At 54.8% G+C, this 23799-nt stretch overlaps 2 protein-coding genes and 1 long non-coding RNA gene across 3 annotated transcripts in view; 2 read left to right on the top strand and 1 right to left on the bottom strand.

Annotated features, from left to right (window-relative positions):
• LOC145529707 (uncharacterized) overlaps positions 1 to 23799 on the bottom strand; it is a 1704434-nt gene that overhangs the window by 1637776 nt on the left and 42859 nt on the right. Inside the window, exon 7 of the long non-coding RNA XR_014071296.1 lies at positions 20608 to 20719. This is a non-coding gene — a long non-coding RNA (uncharacterized LOC145529707). The remainder of the gene's footprint in view (positions 1 to 20607; positions 20720 to 23799) is intronic.
• On the top strand, positions 1504 to 3855 carry LOC145529695 (uncharacterized). Its single transcript, XM_081550300.1, has 3 exons — positions 1504 to 1680; positions 2079 to 2391; positions 2642 to 3855. Exons 1-3 carry the CDS (start codon positions 1546 to 1548, stop codon positions 3268 to 3270), a joined length of 1077 nt encoding a protein of 358 aa, XP_081406426.1. The 5' UTR covers positions 1504 to 1545; the 3' UTR covers positions 3271 to 3855.
• On the top strand, positions 16746 to 18567 carry LOC145529601 (uncharacterized). The gene is made up of 3 exons (XM_081550189.1): positions 16746 to 16952; positions 17352 to 17664; positions 17915 to 18567. Exons 1-3 carry the CDS (start codon positions 16818 to 16820, stop codon positions 18541 to 18543), a joined length of 1077 nt encoding a protein of 358 aa, XP_081406315.1. The 5' UTR covers positions 16746 to 16817; the 3' UTR covers positions 18544 to 18567.

Here is a 23799-nt window from a genome sequence, read left to right as displayed (position 1 = left end):
TCCATGGTCAACTCATCTCTGACACAGAAGGGGAGAATATCCAAATGGGAACAAGAAAGCCTCTTCAATAAATGGCCATGGGAAAACCAGACAGCTACATCTGAAGAACGCTATTGGTTTTGATCTCACACCACCTCAATATCGGGGAAAAACCTCACCCTAAAGACTGATGTCATGAGATAGCTAGAAAGAAGCGTAGGTCAAAGGCTCCTTAACATCAGAGTCTCCTTGCCATTTGCTGGGCGGAGGTAGAAATGGGTCTCTTCAAGTAAGGGAAAGAGGGAAACGAAGTACACCAATGGGTTTCCATCCAATGGAACCTCTTCACAACAGAGAAGCTAAGCATTCACAGATGCAAAAGATAGGAAACGGAACATGAGAGACTCCTTGCAAGTGGTGTATCTGAGAAGGGGTTCATATGGAAAGAGACGAAGAATGCACAGCACTCAGATTCCAAGAAACACCACCACCACCCTTGACCCTTCCCCCATGACCAACTCCGACCTAAAGCCTTTCTCTCCCTCTAACCCATCCCTAAAACATAACCCTCATCTAATCATATACATGTGCATTCCTAGCATCCATCCATCCACACACGAGAGAGAAAGAGGAAGACACAGACTGAATCGAGAAAGGAAAAGAGAGGGACACAGCCAGAGAGAGACACGGAACCAAAGAGAGGAAAGGAGTCGATGGTCCAGACTTTTCATCAATCTGTCTCGAAGGTAGAAGCAATGACAGCGCCCATCCACCCCAGAAGGGGGAAAAGGACGGAAGGTTTGGAGAGGAAAAGACAAGAACGCAGGGAGCCATTAGAAGCTCAGCCACCCGCAGAAGCCGAGCTGGGACACTTGAACAGAATCTCAATGGAAACAGAGGACCAGAAAGTTGGCTACTCTTTTCTATAAGAGAGGGAGACCTTCGAGTCTTCCTTTCGGGCCTCCAACTTGGATGTGGGGTCTCAAAACAGTCAGGAGGGGCAGTGCCTTTTCCTGGGTACCACGGCGCATCCAGGCCTCGTTCTGCCCCATTCTGTGCTGTGTCAGCCCTGGATGGAGTCTTTCTTTCTGAAGTCTCAGCGCACAAGCTCCACGTGATATCGGCCCCAGGTGGAGAGGCATGGAGCTGCTCGTAGGCCGACAGACCTAGGAAACAGATGGGAGAATGACCCCCACTCTGCAGATGGAGAGACTGGGGAAACCCTGAGGGGCATATGCTTGTCCAGGGCCACACCACTTATGAGAAGAAGGAGCCTGGTCTGAGAGCAGCGGGGTCCTCGGAGCTCAGGCCCTGGCTGCACCCAGGCCTCCCCAGGGCTGTGGGCTGGGCTGTGTGGCTGTCAATGTGCCTGCACATGGCCTAAGGGGGGTGGTCGAGCAGTCAGAAACCCAGAGATTCCCTTGGGAAGTTTTGGGGAAGGGACCTCAGCACGAACCCCAGGAAATGATGTCACCTGCCGGCAACAGAACCCAACAGAACCCGCAACCCGGGTATCCAGGCCTCCAGAGCGGAGAGGAGCCCCCAGCCAGATCTCTTGCTGCCAGGATGTTCTGCTGTTTGCCCCTGCCCAGAGGCCGGGGCCTCAGGAGAGCTCACAGGCAGTGTGCGTGGGCACCCGGTCGACGTTGGCTCAGGGCACCCCCGAGAGGCCTCTGGCCCTCTGCCCGGAGAAACAGAAAGGTAACACGGGGAGCCCCAGGCCGGGCCAGGCCACCTCTCCCATGCCACCCGGAAACACCGGGTCCTTTGCCTGTGTGTGTGGATGCGGGTTTCTCGGGGTGTGTCTCCCTCAAGGAAGCCCAGGCGGATGTGGGGTCAGAAGCCTGCAGACAAGTTGTGTCCACACCCCAGGGGAGAGCAGGCTGGCTGGGATGGGGAGAGTGCGGGCAGCGCCGGCCGCCCAGGCTGACCTCACACCCTCAGGTGGGTCTCTTTCCTCCCGGTGGGGATCTGAGCAGACACACGTCTCTGACCCTTCTGGGAAGAGAAGTTCGAGCAGGCAGAAGCAGCGGCTCCACTGGCCAGGCCCAGCTCGGAAAACTCCCAGCACGGCTGGCTGACGGTCACTGTCGTTGCAGAGCTTCCGACGTGATGAGGCCGAGGACGGGGACACCCCGTCCACCTCCCGGAGGGAGGGGTCGGAGCACCACCCCCCCGCCCGTGAGGCCCAGTGCAGGCTCCAGGTGAGCGTGCCCACGGAGGCATCAGCCCCACCGGGGGCGAAGCGGAGGCGGGGAAGGCCTGCTGCCGAGACACCGCCCAGGATACACCCGGCGGCCCAGTCTGAGGCTGCCACGGAGCTCAGCACACCCGGCTCCGACTCAGAGTCCCGAGAACCCCGGCCTCTGAGGCAGCAGGAGGACCTGGAGCCCAGCACGCCAGAGCACAGAGGTGAGGACGCTGGGGCTGGTGCACGGGAGTGTGTGGGGAGGGGGTGCTGAGCTACACAGGGACGAGTCCCCGAAAGATGCTGCTGGGCCTGCAGCAAGCGCTGGCCTCACACCCCCACCCCCATCTTGCACACTTCAGTCCCAAAAGACATCCGACCCTGGGTATTCTTTGGGAATCTCTTGGAAGCTTTCTGTCCCGGGATACGCACATGCCAAGGCTGGCCTGTGGGCAAACTTTGCTTCTCCCCCAGCTCTAGCACTGGCCTCCAACTGGAACCAGGCTCCACTTCCCAGACCTGTGCCTACAGAGGTGGTGGCTCCAGGTGCAGGACCCAGGGATCCACCGAGGGCAGCTGGAGAACCGAGACTTGCCCTCGCAGAGACACCAGGCCAGCTGGGTACTGGCCAGCACACCGGGCAGATCGCATCTCCGTGCCTGCAGGACCCCCAGCCCCAGGCACTGATGTCCCACCCCCTCAGCCAGAACCTCCACCTCCACGTGCACCTGTACCTGCTCGGGCTTTGGCAGGAGAACCCGAGGCAGAGGAGGAGTCACCGCCTCGGCAGGGAGAGCCTGCCCTGGCTCCCGCGCAACACCCAGACGCCGACGATGACTCACCCGCCCCTGCAGGAAGAACGAGCCCCCGCTCTGGACAGAGACCCAGAGCCCTTGCCGGAAACACCACGTCCAGGGGAGCGGTCGGCTCTGCAGCCTCCATCCCTGTCTGCTCACCGTGGACGCCGGCAACACGGTCTGCCCCCAGGGGACATGGAGTTCCTTTCCCCTGAACTGCTTTGCATTTGGTTTGTTTCCACCTTTCTGGTGATGTTTTATTTTTTGTATGGTTTCGTGTATTTTTGTTGGTTAAGTTGGGATTAGTAAACTTTCTCATCATTGTTGCAATTTGGGAACACTGTTGTGTAACTCTGGTGATACTGTGTTACCATCAACACTTTGTAGTTTCAGACCCGTTCGATCTTTATGCCCCCACCCCCCAACAAAGCCTGGATTCAAGGCAAGCACGCCCTGTTCATCCCTCCCCCCGATCCTGACCACAATTTCATCTTTTCTTTCTGCATTCCTTCCTATATTCTTGGTGTCCCCAATCAATGACTCTCAGTGAAATGACTGAAGGAGTTTTTTTTTCGGACTCTCCACCTACTGTAAGACTCCATTGGAGAGTTCTCATTTTTATGTCATTTGAACTAGCGTTTGATAGCTGAAAGGACGGTGTACGTCCTTTCAAGATATCATGTGCCAAACGAAGCCCTTTTGGCAAATGTCATCATTATCTCCAGGCAGGCATTGCTGTTTGAAGGGTGACATCTCAGCCAGAAGGCAGAGGCTGAGCTCCTCTTGTTGCACCAGCTCCCAAAAGAAGCCAAGAAAGGGAGCTGGAACAACAAACCACCCCAACGCCCAGGAAAGCGTTCTTCACGACAGAAGGCTAGCAAATGACCCAACAACCTTGTGGCCCAGAACCCCTCTAGAAAAATCACTGTTCCATACAAAAGAGAAACACATGGGAAGTTCCAAGGAGAGGCAATGCCCATGGCCGGTGTACTTTAGAGACGGCCTGACCGCTCCGGGGAAGACACGCACCGACGGAACCCCTTGGGAAACAGCAGTGAGAGTCCTCACCGTCGTAAGGGTTTCCTCTGGGGACAACCTGCCCTGGGCACCACATGAGGGAGCAGACCGGCTTCTCTTCCTCTGCCCCCACACCATTCACTCATGAAGGCAGCTCAGGTGTTCTCATGCCCTGCCTGCCTGCCTGCCTGCCTGGCTCATCCGTGAGCTGTGACCACCTCCAGGGCAGGACTCCACCTTCTCCTCTCTGTGTACCGTGAATCTGCACACAGGGGGCTTTCAGAATCTTAGGAGACTTGAGCCATTCCCACTCGAGCCAGAACCCTCCCCAGGAAGGAAAACAGCTGTGGAGTCATTTTGGCCCCAGCACTGGTTCCCAAACCCTGGCGGCTCCTACAGCCTCTACGGTGTGAAGAGGGAGGTCCCTTTTGACAGCGCTTTCCGGCTGTCAGATCGAAGCTGTTGTTTCACTGTCAGCTGTGTCTCTGCCGTTGCAGCCAGGTGGGCCACGCTGCTCCAAAGGAGCTCACAAGCTGAGTTGCAAGGGAGGTATTGAGAGGACAGGGATGGCTACAACGTGCTGCAAACTGAGTGAGGGTCCCCACAATCCTCAGCAAAGGTCTGTGGTGTGCAAGTGGGGAGTAGAGGGCCCCCAAGTTCCAAAGGAAGGGAGGTACTCGGGAGCTAAAGCCCTTGGCTGCTGTGGTAGCAGCTGCAGATGGCAGCTCGTCCACAGTGCACTTCAAATGAGGTCATATGAGCGGGACTCTGGAAATGGCTCCGAAATCCAGAGAAAGGGGTCAGGGTATGTGGGAATCCGGCGGGGGTGGGGGGTGGATGAAGGAAGGTGTCCTTCCTCTCTCCAGTGCAATTTGGTTTGGTGAGTCTCAAAGCTACCAGATGGCACTTCCCAAGTCAGGCCCCCGCAGGAATCAGGGTGGGCTGCGTGCCTCGGCCCCTGCCACAGGGACAAGCCACACCAGTGGCCTCCCTGAGCTCAAATGGCCGGATCTGGGGGTTCCGTCTGGGTGCACACCTCCTTGCTGTGGCCAAGTTCCCCCCTTCTCTGAGCACCAGCTTCATCCTCTCGAATGAGGACATCGATTGCTACCTTGGCACGTTACTCTCTTCATCCTGTGAAGACTCATTAGGCTTATCCTACAGTTACTAGCTGGCCCGAAGAGATATCTCCTGAATCCAGATTAAGCTGGAGTCTCCCAGGCTCATCTGGCATGTCTTCCCTGAAGTCTGCCAAAACCCACACCCTTGCATTTCCAGGGACTCCCCTTAGCCAGCTGGGCAGAAAACCCAGCATGGTTCAAACAAGCTGACAGACAAGCGGGAGAGGACTCACGGGCAGACGGCCTCCCTCAGGTCTCGGGTGGAGCTCTGGGACCACAGCAGCAACGGGCCATCCCAGCCCCTGGGCTCAGCAGCGCCCTCATTCTCAGGCCGGCGGCTCTGCCCTGAGGGGAGCAGGAAGGTCACCAACTGCCGCAGGCGGACCTCAAGCCCCTCCCACTGCTGGAGCCTGACCTCCCCCGGCCCCACCCCTTCCCCTACCCCAGCAGGACGAGAGCTCGTCTTCCCCTGGCTTCCAACGTGAGGCCCGGCCCTGGGCCCCGATTGGGCACTGCCCCAGTCCGGAGCCAATCACAGTGGCCAGGGAGGTGGAACGCACCGATTGGCCAGGGCCAGGTCATGTGACCATGCTCCCCAGGAAACTCAAATTTTACCAAGATTCCCTAACAAACCAATGAACAAAATTATCCAGTAAAGGCAAACCGTACTTTTTAATGAGGCCAATGTCACAGAAAAAAAAAAAAAAAAAGCTTCACAATGAACTGCTCAAGGAAGCTACTAAATAAACTTTCAGAAAATTTAAGTCGTTTTTTTGTTTAATAGGGTGACGGAGAGCTATACCTTACCCATCTATGTGAATTTAGGTTTAAACTAGATTTCCCTTGGCTATTATATAAGACAAAAAAACCCACATCACCCCCTTTCACTCCCCCCACCCCCCAAAAGTGTTTTAGTCTATTGAATTTTTGTGTCCTCAGTTGTGTCTGATTCACGGCAACTCACGAACTCTGCACAGCCAGGCTCTTCCGTCCATGGAATTCAGGGCAATTTTTTTCTGTCACAGTAAATGCCCACCCTGGGTGATCCAAAGGCAAGGGCTCAGAGGCTCCTGAGAGACTAACTCCTTTCAGCTAGCACAGAGCTGGCTCCTCACTGGGAGGCCTGTGGCCTGCGGCTCCCAGAGGGGAGAGCAGCACTCGCCCCACCGTGTGGTCACTGCTGGAAGTGCAGGCTGCTCCTCACTCCCCCTTGACAGTGTCCCTGAGGGCAGAACAGTGGGAATCTACTCAAGGTGGAAATGCAAACTCCGATGCAACCAAACTTCCCACAAGGTCTCCAAAACCACTCTGGAACAGGGAATTGGAAACTGCAGGGCATGACATGAATGGAGATGGAGACTTGACACCTTACACCGAGTTCACTTCCAGTTATCCCTAGACAAAGTTTCCATGAAAACTTGTCACAAATCTAGAAGAACAATGAGCAGAAACCGGACACGTGCTTTGAGTCTTCACACACAAAACTAAAAGGCAGTCCACAAAACAACCCAGAGAATACAGTGGACTTTGCAAAATCAAAGATATCTACTGTGGGAAAGACCTCATTACAAAAGCAAAAGACAGGTCATACATCGCGAGACGAATGAGTGGAAACACAAAGCTTCTCAAGGATATGTCTCCAAACAGGCAATGAACACCAACACAACAAGCCTGTGAAAACTACGGAAAGGTCTGAACGGACACCAGACTGAGGAAGACACACACAGAGTATCCCGGATGATGTCCAGCACGGAGGGCCTGAAGAATCAACAGTCTAGTTGCACTCCCTCAGGCCTGTGTGACCCTGGATGAGGCCTCTGTTTCCCGGTGGCTCTGAGAGATGGACAGGGAGGAGGGGAAGAGAAATCACTTGCATTTCTAATACTCACAGCAAAGTCTTCCAATGAGAAGGGAATTATCACCCCCACTGACAATGCCATGCACTGAAGTGATACCCACGAGTCCATCTAACCCAGAAGGGAAGGAAGGACCTGTTCTCACAAAACGGCGAGAGATGGAAGAAGGAAGATCAAGCCCACACCAATCACTGGAAAGAGAAGCTGTGCTCAGGGCTTGAAAGAATTCCTATTGGGAAAATGATGTCACAGCCCCACAAGGCAATCCACAGCTTGGATGCTATTCCTCCCAAAATGCCAATGCATTTTCGCACCGAACAAAGAATTGCAAAAGGGGTTACGGAAACAGAAAAGAGCCTAAATTGTCAATACAATCCGACGAAAAAGCCCCGATACGGACATCCAAGGTTGTGTGAAAGGAAATTAGACGACCAAACTAGGATCCTCAGGAGAGTATCAGAGAAGGCGATGGCGACCCACTCCAGTACTCTTGCCTGGAAAATGCCCTGGACGGAGGAGCCTGGTAGGCTGCAGGCCATGGGGTCGCGCAGAGTCAGACACGACTGAAGTGACTTAGCCGCAGCGGCAGCAGCAGGACAGTATGCTATTGGGAATACAACAACACACACAGATCCAGATCGATGGAATAAAGTTGAGGGTCCAGAAACAAACCCCGGCATCCATGGTCAACTCATCTCTGACACAGAAGGGGAGAATATCCAAATGCGAACAAGAAAGCCTCTTCAATAAATGTCCATGGGAAAACCAGACAGCTACATCTGAAGAACGCTATTGGTTTTGATCTCACACCACCTCAATATCGGGGAAAATCCTCACCCTAAAGACTGATGTCATGAGATAGCTAGAAAGAAGCGTAGGTCAAAGGCTCCTTAACATCAGAGTCTCCTTGCCATTTGCTGGGCGGAGGTAGAAATGGGTCTCTTCAAGTAAGGGAAAGAGGGAAACGAAGTACACCAATGGGTTTCCATCCAATGGAACCTCTTCACAACAGAGAAGCTAAGCATTCACAAATGCAAAAGATAGGAAACGGAACATGAGAGACTCCTTGCAAGTGGTGTATCTGAGAAGGGGTTCATATGGAAAGAGACGAAGAATGCACAGCACTCAGATTCCAAGAAACACCACCACCACCCTTGACCCTTCCCCCATGACCAACTCCGACCTAAAGCCTTTCTCTCCCTCTAACCCATCCCTAAAACATAACCCTCATCTAATCATATACATGTGCATTCCTAGCATCCATCCATCCACACACGAGAGAGAAAGAGGAAGACACAGTCTGAATCGAGAAAGGAAAAGAGAGGGACACAGCCAGAGAGAGACACGGAACCAAAGAGAGGAAAGGAGTCGACGGTCCAGACTTTTCATCAATCTGTCTCGAAGGTAGAAGCAATGACAGCGCCCATCCACCCCAGAAGGGGGAAAAGGACGGAAGGTTTGGAGAGGAAAAGACAAGAACGCAGGGAGCCATTAGAAGCTCAGCCACCCGCAGAAGCCGAGCTGGGACACTTGAACAGAATCTCAATGGAAACAGAGGACCAGAAAGTTGGCTACTCTTTTCTATAAGAGAGGGAGACCTTCGAGTCTTCCTTTCGGGCCTCCAACTTGGATGCGGGGTCTCAAAACAGTCAGGAGGGGCAGTGCCTTTTCCTGGGTACCACGGCGCATCCAGGCCTCGTTCTGCCCCATTCTGTGCTGTGTCAGCCCTGGATGGAGTCTTTCTTTCTGAAGTCTCAGCGCACAAGCTCCACGTGATATCGGCCCCAGGTGGAAAGGCATGGAGCTGCTCGTAGGCTGACAGACCTAGGAAACAGATGGGAGAATGACCCCCACTCTGCAGATGGAGAGACTGGGGAAACCCTGAGGGGCATATGCTTGTCCAGGGCCACACCACTTATGAGAAGAAGAAGCCTGGTCTGAGAGCAGCGGGGCCCTCGGAGCTCAGGCCCTGGCTGCACCCAGGCCTCCCCAGGGCTGTGGGCTGGGCTGTGTGGCTGTCACTGTGCCTGCACATGGCCTAAGGGGGGTGGTCGAGCAGTCAGAAACCCAGAGATTCCCTTGGGAAGTTTTGGGGAAGGGACCTCAGCACGAACCCCAGGAAATGATGTCACCTGCCGGCAACAGAACCCAACAGAACCCGCAACCCGGGTATCCAGGCCTCCAGAGCGGAGAGGAGCCTCCAGCCAGATCACTTGCTGCCAGGATGTTCTGCTGTTTGCCCCTGCCCAGAGGCCGGGGCCTCAGGAGAGCTCACAGGCAGTGTGCGTGGGCACCCTGTCGACGTTGGCTCAGGGCACCCCCGAGAGGCCTCTGGCCCTCTGCCCGGAGAAACAGAAAGGTAACACGGGGAGCCCCAGGCCGGGCCAGGCCACCTCTCCCATGCCACCCGGAAACACCGGGTCCTTTGCCTGTGTGTGTGGATGCGGGTTTCTCGGGGTGTGTCTCCCTCAAGGAAGCCCAGGCGGATGTGGGGTCAGAAGCCTGCGGACAAGTTGTGTCCACACCCCAGGGGAGAGCAGGCTGGCTGGGATGGGGAGAGTGCGGGCAGCGCCGGCCACCCAGGCTGACCTCACACCCTCAGGTGGGTCTCTTTCCTCCCGGGTGGGGATCTGAGCAGACACACGTCTCTGACCCTTCTGGGAAGAGAAGTTCATGCAGGCAGAAGCAGCGGCTCCACTGGCCAGGCCCAGCTCGGAAAACTCCCAGCACGGCTGGCTGACGGTCACTGTCGTTGCAGAGCTTCCGACGTGATGAGGCCGAGGACGGGGACACCCCGTCCACCTCCCGGAGGGAGGAGTCGGAGCACCACCCCCCCGCCCGTGAGGCCCAGTGCAGGCTCCAGGTGAGCGTGCCCACGGAGGCATCAGCCCCACCGGGGGCGAAGCGGAGGCGGGGAAGGCCTGCTGCCGAGACACCGCCCAGGATACACCCGGCGGCCCAGTCTGAGGCTGCCACGGAGCTCAGCACACCCGGCTCCGACCCAGAGTCCCGAGAGCCCCGGCCTCTGAGGCAGCAGGAGGACCTGGAGCCCAGCACGCCAGAGCACAGAGGTGAGGACGCTGGGGCTGGTGCACGGGAGTGTGTGGGGAGGGGGTGCTGAGCTACACAGGGACGAGTCCCCGAAAGATGCTGCTGGGCCTGCAGCAAGCGCTGGCCTCACACCCCCACCCCCATCTTGCACACTTCAGTCCCAAAAGACATCCGACCCTGGGTATTCTTTGGGAATCTCTTGGAAGCTTTCTGTCCCGGGATACGCACATGCCAAGGCTGGCCTGTGGGCAAACTTTGCTTCTCCCCCAGCTCTAGCACTGGCCTCCAACTGGAACCAGGCTCCACTTCCCAGACCTGTGCCTACAGAGGTGGTGGCTCCAGGTGCAGGACCCAGGGATCCACCGAGGGCAGATGGAGAACCGAGACTTGCCCTCGCAGAGACACCAGGCCAGCTGGGTACTGGCCAGCACACCGGGCAGATCGCATCTCCGTGCCTGCAGGACCCCCAGCCCCAGGCACTGATGTCCCACCCCCTCAGCCAGAACCTCCACCTCCACGTGCACCTGTACCTGCTCGGGCTTTGGCAGGAGAACCCGAGGCAGAGGAGGAGTCACCGCCTCGGCAGGGAGAGCCTGCCCTGGCTCCCGCGCAACACCCAGACGCCGACGATGACTCACCCGCCCCTGCAGGAAGAACGAGCCCCCGCTCTGGACAGAGACCCAGAGCCCTTGCCGGAAACACCACGTCCAGGGGAGCGGTCGGCTCTGCAGCCTCCATCCCTGTCTGCTCACCGTGGACGCCGGCAACACGGTCTGCCCCCAGGGGACATGGAGTTCCTTTCCCCTGAACTGCTTTGCATTTGGTTTGTTTCCACCTTTCTGGTGATGTTTTATTTTTTGTATGGTTTCATGTATTTTTGTTGGTTAAGTTGGGATTAGTAAACTTTTTCATCATTGTTGCATTTGGGAACACTGTTGTGTAACTCTGGTGATACTGTGTTACCATCACCACTTTGTAGTTTCAGACCCGTTCGATCTTTATGCCCCCACCCCCCAACAAAGCCTGGATTCAAGGCAAGCACGCGCTGTTCATCCCTCCCCCCGATCCTGACCACAATTTCATCTTTTCTTTCTGCATTCCTTCCTATATTCTTGGTGTCCCCAATCAATGACTCTCAGTGAAATGACTGAAGGAGTTTTTTTTCGGACTCTCCACCTACTGTAAGACTCCATTGGAGAGTTCTCATTTTTATGTCATTTGAACTAGCCTTTGATAGCTGAAAGGACGGTGTACGTCCTTTCAAGATATCATGTGCCAAACGAAGCCCTTTTGGCAAATGCCATCATTATCTCCAGGCAGGCATTGCTGTTTGAAGGGTGACATCTCAGCCAGAAGGCAGAGGCTGAGCTCCTCTTGTTGCACCAGCTCCCAAAAGAAGCCAAGAAAGGGAGCTGGAACAACAAACCACCCCAACGCCCAGGAAAGCGTTCTTCACGACAGAAGGCTAGCAAATGACCCAACAACCTTGTGGCCCAGAACCCCTCTAGAAAAATCACTGTTCCATACAAAACAGAAACACATGGGAAGTTCCAAGGAGAGGCAATGCCCATGGCCGGTGTACTTTAGAGACGGCCTGACCGCTCCGGGGAAGACACGCACCGACGGAACCCCTTGGGAAACAGCAGTGAGAGTCCTCACCGTCGTAAGGGTTTCCTCTGGGGACAACCTGCCCTGGGCACCACATGAGGGAGCAGACCGGCTTCTCTTCCTCTGCCCCCACACCATTCACTCATGAAGGCAGCTCAGGTGTTCTCATGCCCTGCCTGCCTGCCTGCCTGCCTGGCTCATCCGTGAGCTGTGACCACCTCCAGGGCAGGACTCCACCTTCTCCTCTCTGTGTACCGTGAATCTGCACACAGGGGGCTTTCAGAATCTTAGGAGACTTGAGCCATTCCCACTCGAGCCAGAACCCTCACCAGGAAGGAAAACAGCTGTGGAGTCATTTTGGCCCCAGCACTGGTTCCCAAACCCTGGCGGCTCCTACAGCCTCTACGGTGTGAAGAGGGAGGTCCCTTTTGACAGCGCTTTCCGGCTGTCAGATCGAAGCTGTTGTTTCACTGTCAGCTGTGTCTCTGCCGTTGCAGCCAGGTGGGCCACGCTGCTCCAAAGGAGCTCACAAGCTGAGTTGCAAGGGAGGTATTGAGAGGACAGGGATGGCTACAACGTGCTGCAAACTGAGTGAGGGTCCCCACAATCCTCAGCAAAGGTCTGTGGTGTGCAAGTGGGGAGTAGAGGGCCCCCAAGTTCCAAAGGAAGGGAGGTACTCGGGAGCTAAAGCCCTTGGCTGCTGTGGTAGCAGCTGCAGATGGCAGCTCGTCCACAGTGCACTTCGAATGAGGTCATATGAGCGGGACTCTGGAAATGGCTCCGAAATCCAGAGAAAGGGGTCAGGGTATGTGGGAATCCGGCGGGGGTGGGGGGTGGATGAAGGAAGGTGTCCTTCCTCTCTCCAGTGCAATTTGGTTTGGTGAGTCTCAAAGCTACCAGATGGCACTTCCCAAGTCAGGCCCCCGCAGGAATCAGGGTGGGCCGCGTGCCTCGGCCCCTGCCACAGGGACAAGCCACACCAGTGGCCTCCCTGAGCTCAAATGGCCGGATCTGGGGGTTCCGTCTGGGTGCACACCTCCTTGCTGTGGCCAAGTTCCCCCCTTCTCTGAGCACCAGCTTCATCCTCTCGAATGAGGACATCGATTGCTACCTTGGCACGTTACTCTCTTCATCCTGTGAAGACTCATTAGGCTTATCCTACAGTTACTAGCTGGCCCGAAGAGATATCTCCTGAATCCAGATTAAGCTGGAGTCTCCCAGGCTCATCTGGCATGTCTTCCCTGAAGTCTGCCAAAACCCACACCCTTGCATTTCCAGGGACACCCCTTAGCCAGCTGGGCAGAAAACCCAGCATGGTTCAAACAAGCTGACAGACAAGTGGGAGAGGACTCACGGGCAGACGGCCTCCCTCAGGTCTCGGGTGGAGCTCTGGGACCACAGCAGCAACGGGCCATCCCAGCCCCTGGGCTCAGCAGCGCCCTCATTCTCAGGCCGGCGGCTCTGCCCTGAGGGGAGCAGGAAGGTCACCAACTGCTGCAGGCGGACCTCAAGCCCCTCCCACTGCTGGAGCCTGACCTCCCCCGGCCCCACCCCTTCCCCTACCCCAGCAGGACGAGAGCTCGTCTTCCCCTGGCTTCCAACGTGAGGCCCGGCCCTGGGCCCCGATTGGGCACTGCCCCAGTCCGGAGCCAATCACAGTGGCCAGGGAGGTGGAACGCACCGATTGGCCAGGGCCAGGTCATGTGACCATGCTCCCCAGGAAACTCAAATTTTACCAAGATTCCCTAACAAACCAATGAACAAAATTATCCAGTAAAGGCAAACCGTACTTTTTAATGAGGCCAATGTCACAGAAAAAATAAAAAATGCTTCACAATGAACTGCTCAAGGAAGCTACTAAATAAATTTTCAGAAAATTTAAGTCGTTTTTTTGTTTAATAGGGTGACGGAGAGCTATACCTTACCCATCTATGTCAATTTAGGTTTAAACTAGATTTCCCTTGGCTATTATATAAGACAAAAAAACCCACATCACCCCCTTTCACTCCCCCCACCCCCCAAAAGTGTTTTAGTCTATTGAATTTTTGTGTCCTCAGTTGTGTCTGATTCACGGCAACTCACGAACTCTACACAGCCAGGCTCTTCCGTCCATGGAATTCAGGGCAATTTTTTTCTGTCACAGTAAATGCCCACCCTGGGTGATCCAAAGGCAAGGGCTCAGAGGCTCCTGAGAGTCTAACTCCTTTCAGCCGAGCACAGAGCTGGCTCCTCACTGGGATGCCTGTGGCCTGGGGCTCCCAGAGGGGAGAGCAGCACTCGCCCCACCGTGTGGTCACTGCTGGAAGTGCAGGCTGCTCCTCACTCCCCCTTGACAGTGTCCCTGAGGGCAGAACAGTGGGAATCTACTCAAGGTGGAAATGCAAACTCCCATGCAACCAAACTTCCCACAAGGTCTCCAAAACCACTCAGGAACAGGGAATTGGAAACTGCAGGGCATGACATGAATGGAGATGGAGACTTGACACCTTACACCGAGTTCACTTCCAGTTATCCCTAGACAAAGTTTCCATGAAAACTTGTCACAAATCTAGAAGAACAATGAGCAGAAACCGGACACGTGCTTTGAGTCTTCACACACAAAACTAAAAGGCAGTCCACAAAACAACCCAGAGAATACAGTGGACTTTGCAAAATCAAAGATATCTACTGTGGGAAAGACCTCATTGCAAAAGCAAAAGACAGGTCATACATCGCGAGACGAATGAGTGGAAACACAAAGCTTCTCAAGGATGTGTCTCCAAACAGACAAAGAACACCAACACAACAAGCCTGTGAAAACTAGGGAAAGGTCTGAAGGGACACCAGACTGAGGAAGACACACACAGAGTATCCCGGATGATGTCCAGCATGGAGGGCCTGAAGAAACAACAGTCTAGTTGCACTCCCTCAGGCCTGTGTGACCCTGGATGAGGCCTCTGTTTCCCGGTGGCTCTGAGAGATGGACAGGGAGGAAGGGGAAGAGAAATCACTTGCATTTCTAATACTCACAGCAAAGTCTTCCAATGAGAAGGGAATTATCACCCCCACTGACAATGCCATGCACTGAAGTGATACCCACGAGTCCATCTAACCCAGAAGGGAAGGAAGGACCTGTTCTCACAAAACGGCGAGAGATGGAAGAAGGAAGATCAAGCCCACACCAATCACTGGAAAGAGAAGCTGTGCTCAGGACTTGAAAGAATTCCTATTGGGAAAATGATGTCACAGCCCCACAAGGCAATCCACAGCTTGGATGCTATTCCTCCCAAAATGCCAATGCATTGTCGCACCGAACAAAGAACTGCAAAAGGGGTTACGGAAACAGAAAAGAGCCTAAATTGTCAATACAATCCGACGAAAAAGCCCCGATACGGACATCCAAGGTTGTGTGAAAGGAAATTAGACGACCAAACTAGGATCCTCAGGAGCGTATCGGAGAAGGCGATGGCGACCCACGCCAGTACTCTTGCCTGGAAAATGCCCTGGACGGAGGAGCCTGGTAGGCTGCAGGCCATGGGGTCGCGCAGAGTCAGACACGACTGAAGTGACTTAGCCGCAGCGGCAGCAGCAGGACAGTATGCTATTGGGAATACAACAACACACACAGATCCAGATCGATGGAATAAAGTTGAGGGTCCAGAAACAAACCCCGGCATCCATGGTCAACTCATCTCTGACACAGAAGGGGAGAATATCCAAATGGGAACAAGAAAGCCTCTTCAATAAATGGCCATGGGAAAACCAGACAGCTACATCTGAAGAACGCTATTGGTTTTGATCTCACACCACCTCAATATCGGGGAAAAACCTCACCCTAAAGACTGATGTCATGAGATAGCTAGAAAGAAGCGTAGGTCAAAGGCTCCTTAACATCAGAGTCTCCTTGCCATTTGCTGGGCGGAGGTAGAAATGGGTCTCTTCAAGTAAGGGAAAGAGGGAAACGAAGTACACCAATGGGTTTCCATCCAATGGAACCTCTTCACAACAGAGAAGCTAAGCATTCACAGATGCAAAAGATAGGAAACGGAACATGAGAGACTCCTTGCAAGTGGTGTATCTGAGAAGGGGTTCATATGGAAAGAGACGAAGAATGCACAGCACTCAGATTCCAAGAAACACCACCACCACCCTTGACCCTTCCCCCATGACCAACTCCGACCTAAAGCCTTTCTCTCCCTCTAACCCATCCCTAAAACATAACCCTCATCTAATCATATACATGTGCATTCCTAGCATCCATCCATCCACACACGAGAGAGAAAGAGGAAGACACAGACTGAATCGAGAAAGGAAAAGAGAGGGACACAGCCAGAGAGAGACACGGAACCAAAGAGAGGAAAGGAGTCGATGGTCCAGACTTTTCATCAATCTGTCTCGAAGGTAGAAGCAATGACAGCGCCCATCCACCCCAGAAGGGGGAAAAGGACGGAAGGTTTGGAGAGGAAAAGACAAGAACGCAGGGAGCCATTAGAAGCTCAGCCACCCGCAGAAGCCGAGCTGGGACACTTGAACAGAATCTCAATGGAAACAGAGGACCAGAAAGTTGGCTACTCTTTTCTATAAGAGAGGGAGACCTTCGAGTCTTCCTTTCGGGCCTCCAACTTGGATGTGGGGTCTCAAAACAGTCAGGAGGGGCAGTGCCTTTTCCTGGGTACCACGGCGCATCCAGGCCTCGTTCTGCCCCATTCTGTGCTGTGTCAGCCCTGGATGGAGTCTTTCTTTCTGAAGTCTCAGCGCACAAGCTCCACGTGATATCGGCCCCAGGTGGAGAGGCATGGAGCTGCTCGTAGGCCGACAGACCTAGGAAACAGATGGGAGAATGACCCCCACTCTGCAGATGGAGAGACTGGGGAAACCCTGAGGGGCATATGCTTGTCCAGGGCCACACCACTTATGAGAAGAAGGAGCCTGGTCTGAGAGCAGCGGGGTCCTCGGAGCTCAGGCCCTGGCTGCACCCAGGCCTCCCCAGGGCTGTGGGCTGGGCTGTGTGGCTGTCAATGTGTCTGCACATGGCCTAAGGGGGGTGGTCGAGCAGTCAGAAACCCAGAGATTCCCTTGGGAAGTTTTGGGGAAGGGACCTCAGCACGAACCCCAGGAAATGATGTCACCTGCCGGCAACAGAACCCAACAGAACCCGCAACCCGGGTATCCAGGCCTCCAGAGCGGAGAGGAGCCCCCAGCCAGATCTCTTGCTGCCAGGATGTTCTGCTGTTTGCCCCTGCCCAGAGGCCGGGGCCTCAGGAGAGCTCACAGGCAGTGTGCGTGGGCACCCTGTCGACGTTGGCTCAGGGCACCCCCGAGAGGCCTCTGGCCCTCTGCCCGGAGAAACAGAAAGGTAACACGGGGAGCCCCAGGCCGGGCCAGGCCACCTCTCCCATGCCACCCGGAAACACCGGGTCCTTTGCCTGTGTGTGTGGATGCGGGTTTCTCGGGGTGTGTCTCCCTCAAGGAAGCCCAGGCGGATGTGGGGTCAGAAGCCTGCGGACAAGTTGTGTCCACACCCCAGGGGAGATCAGGCTGGCTGGGATGGGAACAGTGCGGGCAGGGCCGGCCGCCCAGGCTGACCTCACACCCTCAGGTGGGTCTCTTTCCTCCCGGGTGGGGATCTGAGCAGACACACGTCTCTGACCCTTCTGGGAAGAGAAGTTCGAGCAGGCAGAAGCAGCGGCTCCACTGGCCAGGCCCAGCTCGGAAAACTCCCAGCACGGCTGGCTGACGGTCACTGTCGTTGCAGAGCTTCCCACGTGATGAGGCCGAGGACGGGGACACCCCGTCCACCTCCCGGAGGGAGGGGTCGGAGCACCAACCCCCCGCCCGTGAGGCCCAGTGCAGGCTCCAGGTGAGCGTGCCCACGGAGGCATCAGCCCCACCGGGGGCGAAGCGGAGGCGGGGAAGGCCTGCTGCCGAGACACCGCCCAGGATACACCCGGCGGCCCAGTCTGAGGCTGCCACGGAGCTCAGCACACCCGGCTCCGACCCAGAGTCCCGAGAACCCCGGCCTCTGAGGCAGCAGGAGGACCTGGAGCCCAGCACGCCAGAGCACAGAGGTAAGGACGCTGGGGCTGGTGCACGGGAGTGTGTGGGGAGGGGGTGCTGAGCTACACAGGGACGAGTCCCCGAAAGATGCTGCTGGGCCTGCAGCAAGCGCTGGCCTCACACCCCCACCCCCATCTTGCACACTTCAGTCCCAAAAGACATCCAACCCTGGGTATTCTTTCGGAATCTCTTGGAAGCTTTCTGTCCCGGGATACGCACATGCCAAGGCTGGTCTGTGGGCAAACTTTGCTTCTCCCCCAGCTCTAGCACTGGCCTCCAACTGGAACCAGGCTCCACTTCCCAGACCTGTGCCTACAGAGGCGGTGGCTCCAGGTGCAGGACCCAGGGATCCACCGAGGGCAGATGGAGAACCGAGCCTTGCCCTCGCAGAGACACCAGGCCAGCTGGGTACTGGCCAGCACACCGGGCAGATCGGATTTCCGTGCCTGCAGGACCCCCAGCCCCAGGCACTGATGTCCCACCCCCTCAGCCAGAACCTCCACCTCCACGTGCACCTGTACCTGCTCGGGCTTTGGCAGGAGAACCCGAGGCAGAGGAGGAGTCACCGCCTCGGCAGGGAGAGCCTGCCCTGGCTCCCGCGCAACACCCAGACGCCGACGATGACTCACCCGCCCCTGCAGGAAGAACGAGCCCCCGCTCTGGACAGAGACCCAGAGCCCTTGCCGGAAACACCATGTCCAGGGGAGCGGTCGGCTCTGCAGCCTCCATCCCTGTCTGCTCACCGTGGACGCCGGCAACTCGGTCTGCCCCCAGGGGACATGGAGTTCCTTTCCCCTGAGCTGCTTTGCATTTGGTTTGTTTCCACCTTTCTGGTGATGTTTTACTTTTTGTATGGTTTCGTCTATTTTTGTTGGTTAAGTTGGGATTAGTAAACTTTTTCATCATTGTTGCAATTTGGGACACTGTTGTGTAACTCTGGTGATACTGTGTTACCATCACCACTCTGTAGTTTCAGACCCGTTCGATCTTTATGCCCCACCCGCCAACAAAGCCTGGGTTCAAGGCAAGCAGGCCCTGTTCATCCCTCCCCCCGATCCTGACCACAATTTCATCTTTTCTTTCTGCATTCCTTCCTATATTCTTGGTGTCCCCAATCAATGACTCTCAGTGAGATGACTGAAGGAGTTTTTTTCGGACTCTCCACCTACTGTAAGACTCCATTGGAGAGTTCTCATTTTTATGTCATTTGAACTAGCCTTTGATAGCTGAAAGGACGGTGTACGTCCTTTCAAGATATCATGTGCCAAACGAAGCCCTTTTGGCAAATGCCATCATTATCTCCAGGCAGGCATTGCTGTTTGAAGGGTGACATCTCAGCCAGAAGGCAGAGGCTGAGCTCCTCTTGTTGCACCAGCTCCCAAAAGAAGCCAAGAAAGGGAGCTGGAACAACAAACCACCCCAACGCCCAGGAAAGCGTTCTTCACGACAGAAGGCTAGCAAATGACCCAACAACCTTGTGGCCCAGAACCCCTCTAGAAAAATCACTGTTCCATACAAAAGAGAAACACATGGGAAGTTCCAAGGAGAGGCAATGCCCATGGCCAGTGTACTTTAGAGACGGCCTGACCGCTCCGGGGAAGACACGCACCGACGGAACCCCTTGGGAAACAGCAGTGAGAGTCCTCACCGTCGTAAGGGTTTCCTCTGGGGACAACCTGCCCTGGGCACCACATGAGGGAGCAGACCGGCTTCTCTTCCTCTGCCCCCACACCACTCACTCATGAAGGCAGCCCAGGTGTTCTCATGCCCTGCCTGCCTGCCTGCCTGCCTGGCTCATCCGTGAGCTGTGACCACCTCCAGGGCAGGACTCCACCTTCTCCTCTCTGTGTACCGTGAATCTGCACACAGTGGGCTTTCAGAACCTTAGGAGACTTGAGCCATTCCCACTCGAGCCAGAACCCTCCCCAGGAAGGAAAACAGCTGTGGAGTCATTTTGGCCCCAGCACTGGTTCCCAAACCCTGGCGGCTCCTACAGCCTCTACGGTGTGAAGAGGGAGGTCCCTTTTGACAGAGCTTTCCGGCTGTCAGATCGAAGCTGTTGTTTCACTGTCAGCTGTGTCTCTGCCGTTGCAGCCAGGTGGGCCACGCTGCTCCAAAGGAGCTCACAAGCTGAGTTGCAAGGGAGGTATTGAGAGGACAGGGATGGCTACAACGTGCTGCAAACTGAGTGAGGGTCCCCACAATCCTCAGCAAAGGTCTGTGGTGTGCAAGTGGGGAGTAGAGGGCCCCCAAGTTCCAAAGGAAGGGAGGTACTCGGGAGCTAAAGCCCTTGGCTGCTGTGGTAGCAGCTGCAGATGGCAGCTCGTCCACAGTGCACTTCGAATGAGGTCATATGAGCGGGACTCTGGAAATGGCTCCGAAATCCAGAGAAAGGGGTCAGGGTATGTGGGAATCCGGCGGGGGTGGGGGGTGGATGAAGGAAGGTGTCCTTCCTCTCTCCAGTGCAATTTGGTTTGGTGAGTCTCAAAGCTACCAGATGGCACTTCCCAAGTCAGGCCCCCGCAGGAATCAGGGTGGGCTGCGTGCCTCGGCCCCTGCCACAGGGACAAGCCACACCAGTGGCCTCCCTGAGCTCAAATGGCCGGATCTGGGGGTTCCGTCTGGGTGCACACCTCCTTGCTGTGGCCAAGTTCCCCCCTTCTCTGAGCACCAGCTTCATCATCCTCTCGAATGAGGACATCGATTGCTACCTTGGCACGTTACTCTCTTCATCCTGTGAAGACTCATTAGGCTTATCCTACAATTACTAGCTGGCCCGAAGAGATATCTCCTGAATCCAGATTAAGCTGGAGTCTCCCAGGCTCATCTGGCATGTCTTCCCTGAAGTCTGCCAAAACCCACACCCTTGCATTTCCAGGGACTCCCCTTAGCCGGCTGGGCAGAAAACCCAGCATGGTTCAAACAAGCTGACAGACAAGCGGGAGAGGACTCACGGGCAGACGGCCTCCGTCAGGTCTCGGGTGGAGCTCTGGGACCACAGCAGCAACGGGCCATCCCAGCCCCTGGGCTCAGCAGCGCCCTCATTCTCAGGCCGGCGGCTCTGCCCTGAGGGGAGCAGGAAGGTCACCAACTGCCGCAGGCGGACCTCAAGCCCCTCCCACTGCTGGAGCCTGACCTCCCCCGGCCCCACCCCTTCCCCTACCCCAGCAGGACGAGAGCTCGTCTTCCCCTGGCTTCCAACGTGAGGCCCGGCCCTGGGCCCCGATTGGGCACTGCCCCAGTCCGGAGCCAATCACAGTGGCCAGGGAGGTGGAACGCACCGATTGGCCAGGGCCAGGTCATGTGACCATGCTCCCCAGGAAACTCAAATATTACCAAGATTCCCTAACAAACCAATGAACAAAATTATCCAGTAAAGGCAAACCGTACTTTTTAATGAGGCCGATGTCACAGAAAAAAAAAAAAAAAAAGCTTCACAATGAACTGCTCAAGGAAGCTACTAAATAAACTTTCAGAAAAGTTAAGTCGTTTTTTTTTTTTTTTAATAGGGTGACGGAGAGCTATACCTTTCCCATCTATGTGAATTTAGGTTTAAACTAGATTTCCCTTGGCTATTATATACGACAAAAAAACCCCACATCACCCCCTTTCACTCCCCCCACCCCCCAAAAGTGTTTTAGTCTATTGAGTTTTTGTGTCCTCAGTTGTGTCTGATTCACGGCAACTCACGAACTCTACACAGCCAGGCTCTTCCGTCCATGGAATTCAGGGCAATTTTTTTCTGTCACAGTAAATGCCCACCCTGGGTGATCCAAAGGCAAGGGCTCAGAGGCTCCTGAGAGTCTAACTCCTTTCAGCCGAGCACAGAGCTGGCTCCTCACTGGGATGCCTGTGGCCTGGGGCTCCCAGAGGGGAGAGCAGCACTCGCCCCACCGTGTGGTCACTGCTGGAAGTGCAGGCTGCTCCTCACTCCCCCTTGACAGTGTCCCTGAGGGCAGAACAGTGGGAATCTACTCAAGGTGGAAATGCAAACTCCCATGCAACCAAACTTCCCACAAGGTCTCCAAAACCACTCAGGAACAGGGAATTGGAAACTGCAGGGCATGACATGAATGGAGATGGAGACTTGACACCTTACACCGAGTTCACTTCCAGTTATCCCTAGACAAAGTTTCCATGAAAACTTGTCACAAATCTAGAAGAACAATGAGCAGAAACCGGACACGTGCTTTGAGTCTTCACACACAAAACTAAAAGGCAGTCCACAAAACAACCCAGAGAATACAGTGGACTTTGCAAAATCAAAGATATCTACTGTGGGAAAGACCTCATTGCAAAAGCAAAAGACAGGTCATACATCGCGAGACGAATGAGTGGAAACACAAAGCTTCTCAAGGATGTGTCTCCAAACAGACAAAGAACACCAACACAACAAGCCTGTGAAAACTAGGGAAAGGTCTGAAGGGACACCAGACTGAGGAAGACACACACAGAGTATCCCGGATGATGTCCAGCACGGAGGGCCTGAAGAAACAACAGTCTAGTTGCACTCCCTCAGGCCTGTGTGACCCTGGATGAGGCCTCTGTTTCCCGGTGGCTCTGAGAGATGGACAGGGAGGAAGGGGAAGAGAAATCACTTGCATTTCTAATACTCACAGCAAAGTCTTCCAATGAGAAGGGAATTATCACCCCCACTGACAATGCCATGCACTGAAGTGATACCCACGAGTCCATCTAACCCAGAAGGGAAGGAAGGACCTGTTCTCACAAAACGGCGAGAGATGGAAGAAGGAAGATCAAGCCCACACCAATCACTGGAAAGAGAAGCTGTGCTCAGGACTTGAAAGAATTCCTATTGGGAAAATGATGTCACAGCCCCACAAGGCAATCCACAGCTTGGATGCTATTCCTCCCAAAATGCCAATGCATTGTCGCACCGAACAAAGAACTGCAAAAGGGGTTACGGAAACAGAAAAGAGCCTAAATTGTCAATACAATCCGACGAAAAAGCCCCGATACGGACATCCAAGGTTGTGTGAAAGGAAATTAGACGACCAAACTAGGATCCTCAGGAGCGTATCGGAGAAGGCGATGGCGACCCACGCCAGTACTCTTGCCTGGAAAATGCCCTGGACGGAGGAGCCTGGTAGGCTGCAGGCCATGGGGTCGCGCAGAGTCAGACACGACTGAAGTGACTTAGCCGCAGCGGCAGCAGCAGGACAGTATGCTATTGGGAATACAACAACACACACAGATCCAGATCGATGGAATAAAGTTGAGGGTCCAGAAACAAACCCCGGCATCCATGGTCAACTCATCTCTGACACAGAAGGGGAGAATATCCAAATGGGAACAAGAAAGCCTCTTCAATAAATGGCCATGGGAAAACCAGACAGCTACATCTGAAGAACGCTATTGGTTTTGATCTCACACCACCTCAATATCGGGGAAAAACCTCACCCTAAAGACTGATGTCATGAGATAGCTAGAAAGAAGCGTAGGTCAAAGGCTCCTTAACATCAGAGTCTCCTTGCCATTTGCTGGGCGGAGGTAGAAATGGGTCTCTTCAAGTAAGGGAAAGAGGGAAACGAAGTACACCAATGGGTTTCCATCCAATGGAACCTCTTCACAACAGAGAAGCTAAGCATTCACAGATGCAAAAGATAGGAAACGGAACATGAGAGACTCCTTGCAAGTGGTGTATCTGAGAAGGGGTTCATATGGAAAGAGACGAAGAATGCACAGCACTCAGATTCCAAGAAACACCACCACCACCCTTGACCCTTCCCCCATGACCAACTCCGACCTAAAGCCTTTCTCTCCCTCTAACCCATCCCTAAAACATAACCCTCATCTAATCATATACATGTGCATTCCTAGCATCCATCCATCCACACACGAGAGAGAAAGAGGAAGACACAGACTGAATCGAGAAAGGAAAAGAGAGGGACACAGCCAGAGAGAGACACGGAACCAAAGAGAGGAAAGGAGTCGATGGTCCAGACTTTTCATCAATCTGTCTCGAAGGTAGAAGCAATGACAGCGCCCATCCACCCCAGAAGGGGGAAAAGGACGGAAGGTTTGGAGAGGAAAAGACAAGAACGCAGGGAGCCATTAGAAGCTCAGCCACCCGCAGAAGCCGAGCTGGGACACTTGAACAGAATCTCAATGGAAACAGAGGACCA

Source organism: Giraffa tippelskirchi, chromosome 12, assembly GCF_054371585.1.
Source record: "Giraffa tippelskirchi isolate mGirTip1 chromosome 12, T2T-mGirTip1v1.2.pri, whole genome shotgun sequence".
NCBI lineage: Eukaryota > Metazoa > Chordata > Mammalia > Artiodactyla > Giraffidae > Giraffa > Giraffa tippelskirchi.
This window is presented reverse-complemented; position numbering and strand designations above follow the sequence as displayed.

Excerpts from the sequence above, each read along its gene's own strand:
- LOC145529695 (XM_081550300.1), top strand. The coding sequence starts at position 1,546 with ATGTTCTGCTGTTTGCCCCTGCCCAGAGGCCGGGGCCTCAGGAGAGCT. Across the intron at positions 1,681-2,078 it reads CTGCCCGGAGAAACAGAAAG|AGCTTCCGACGTGATGAGGC; the intron begins GTAACACGGGGA and ends CTGTCGTTGCAG. Across the intron at positions 2,392-2,641 it reads CAGCACGCCAGAGCACAGAG|CTCTAGCACTGGCCTCCAAC; the intron begins GTGAGGACGCTG and ends CTTCTCCCCCAG.
- LOC145529601 (XM_081550189.1), top strand. The coding sequence starts at position 16,818 with ATGTTCTGCTGTTTGCCCCTGCCCAGAGGCCGGGGCCTCAGGAGAGCT. Across the intron at positions 16,953-17,351 it reads CTGCCCGGAGAAACAGAAAG|AGCTTCCCACGTGATGAGGC; the intron begins GTAACACGGGGA and ends CTGTCGTTGCAG. Across the intron at positions 17,665-17,914 it reads CAGCACGCCAGAGCACAGAG|CTCTAGCACTGGCCTCCAAC; the intron begins GTAAGGACGCTG and ends CTTCTCCCCCAG.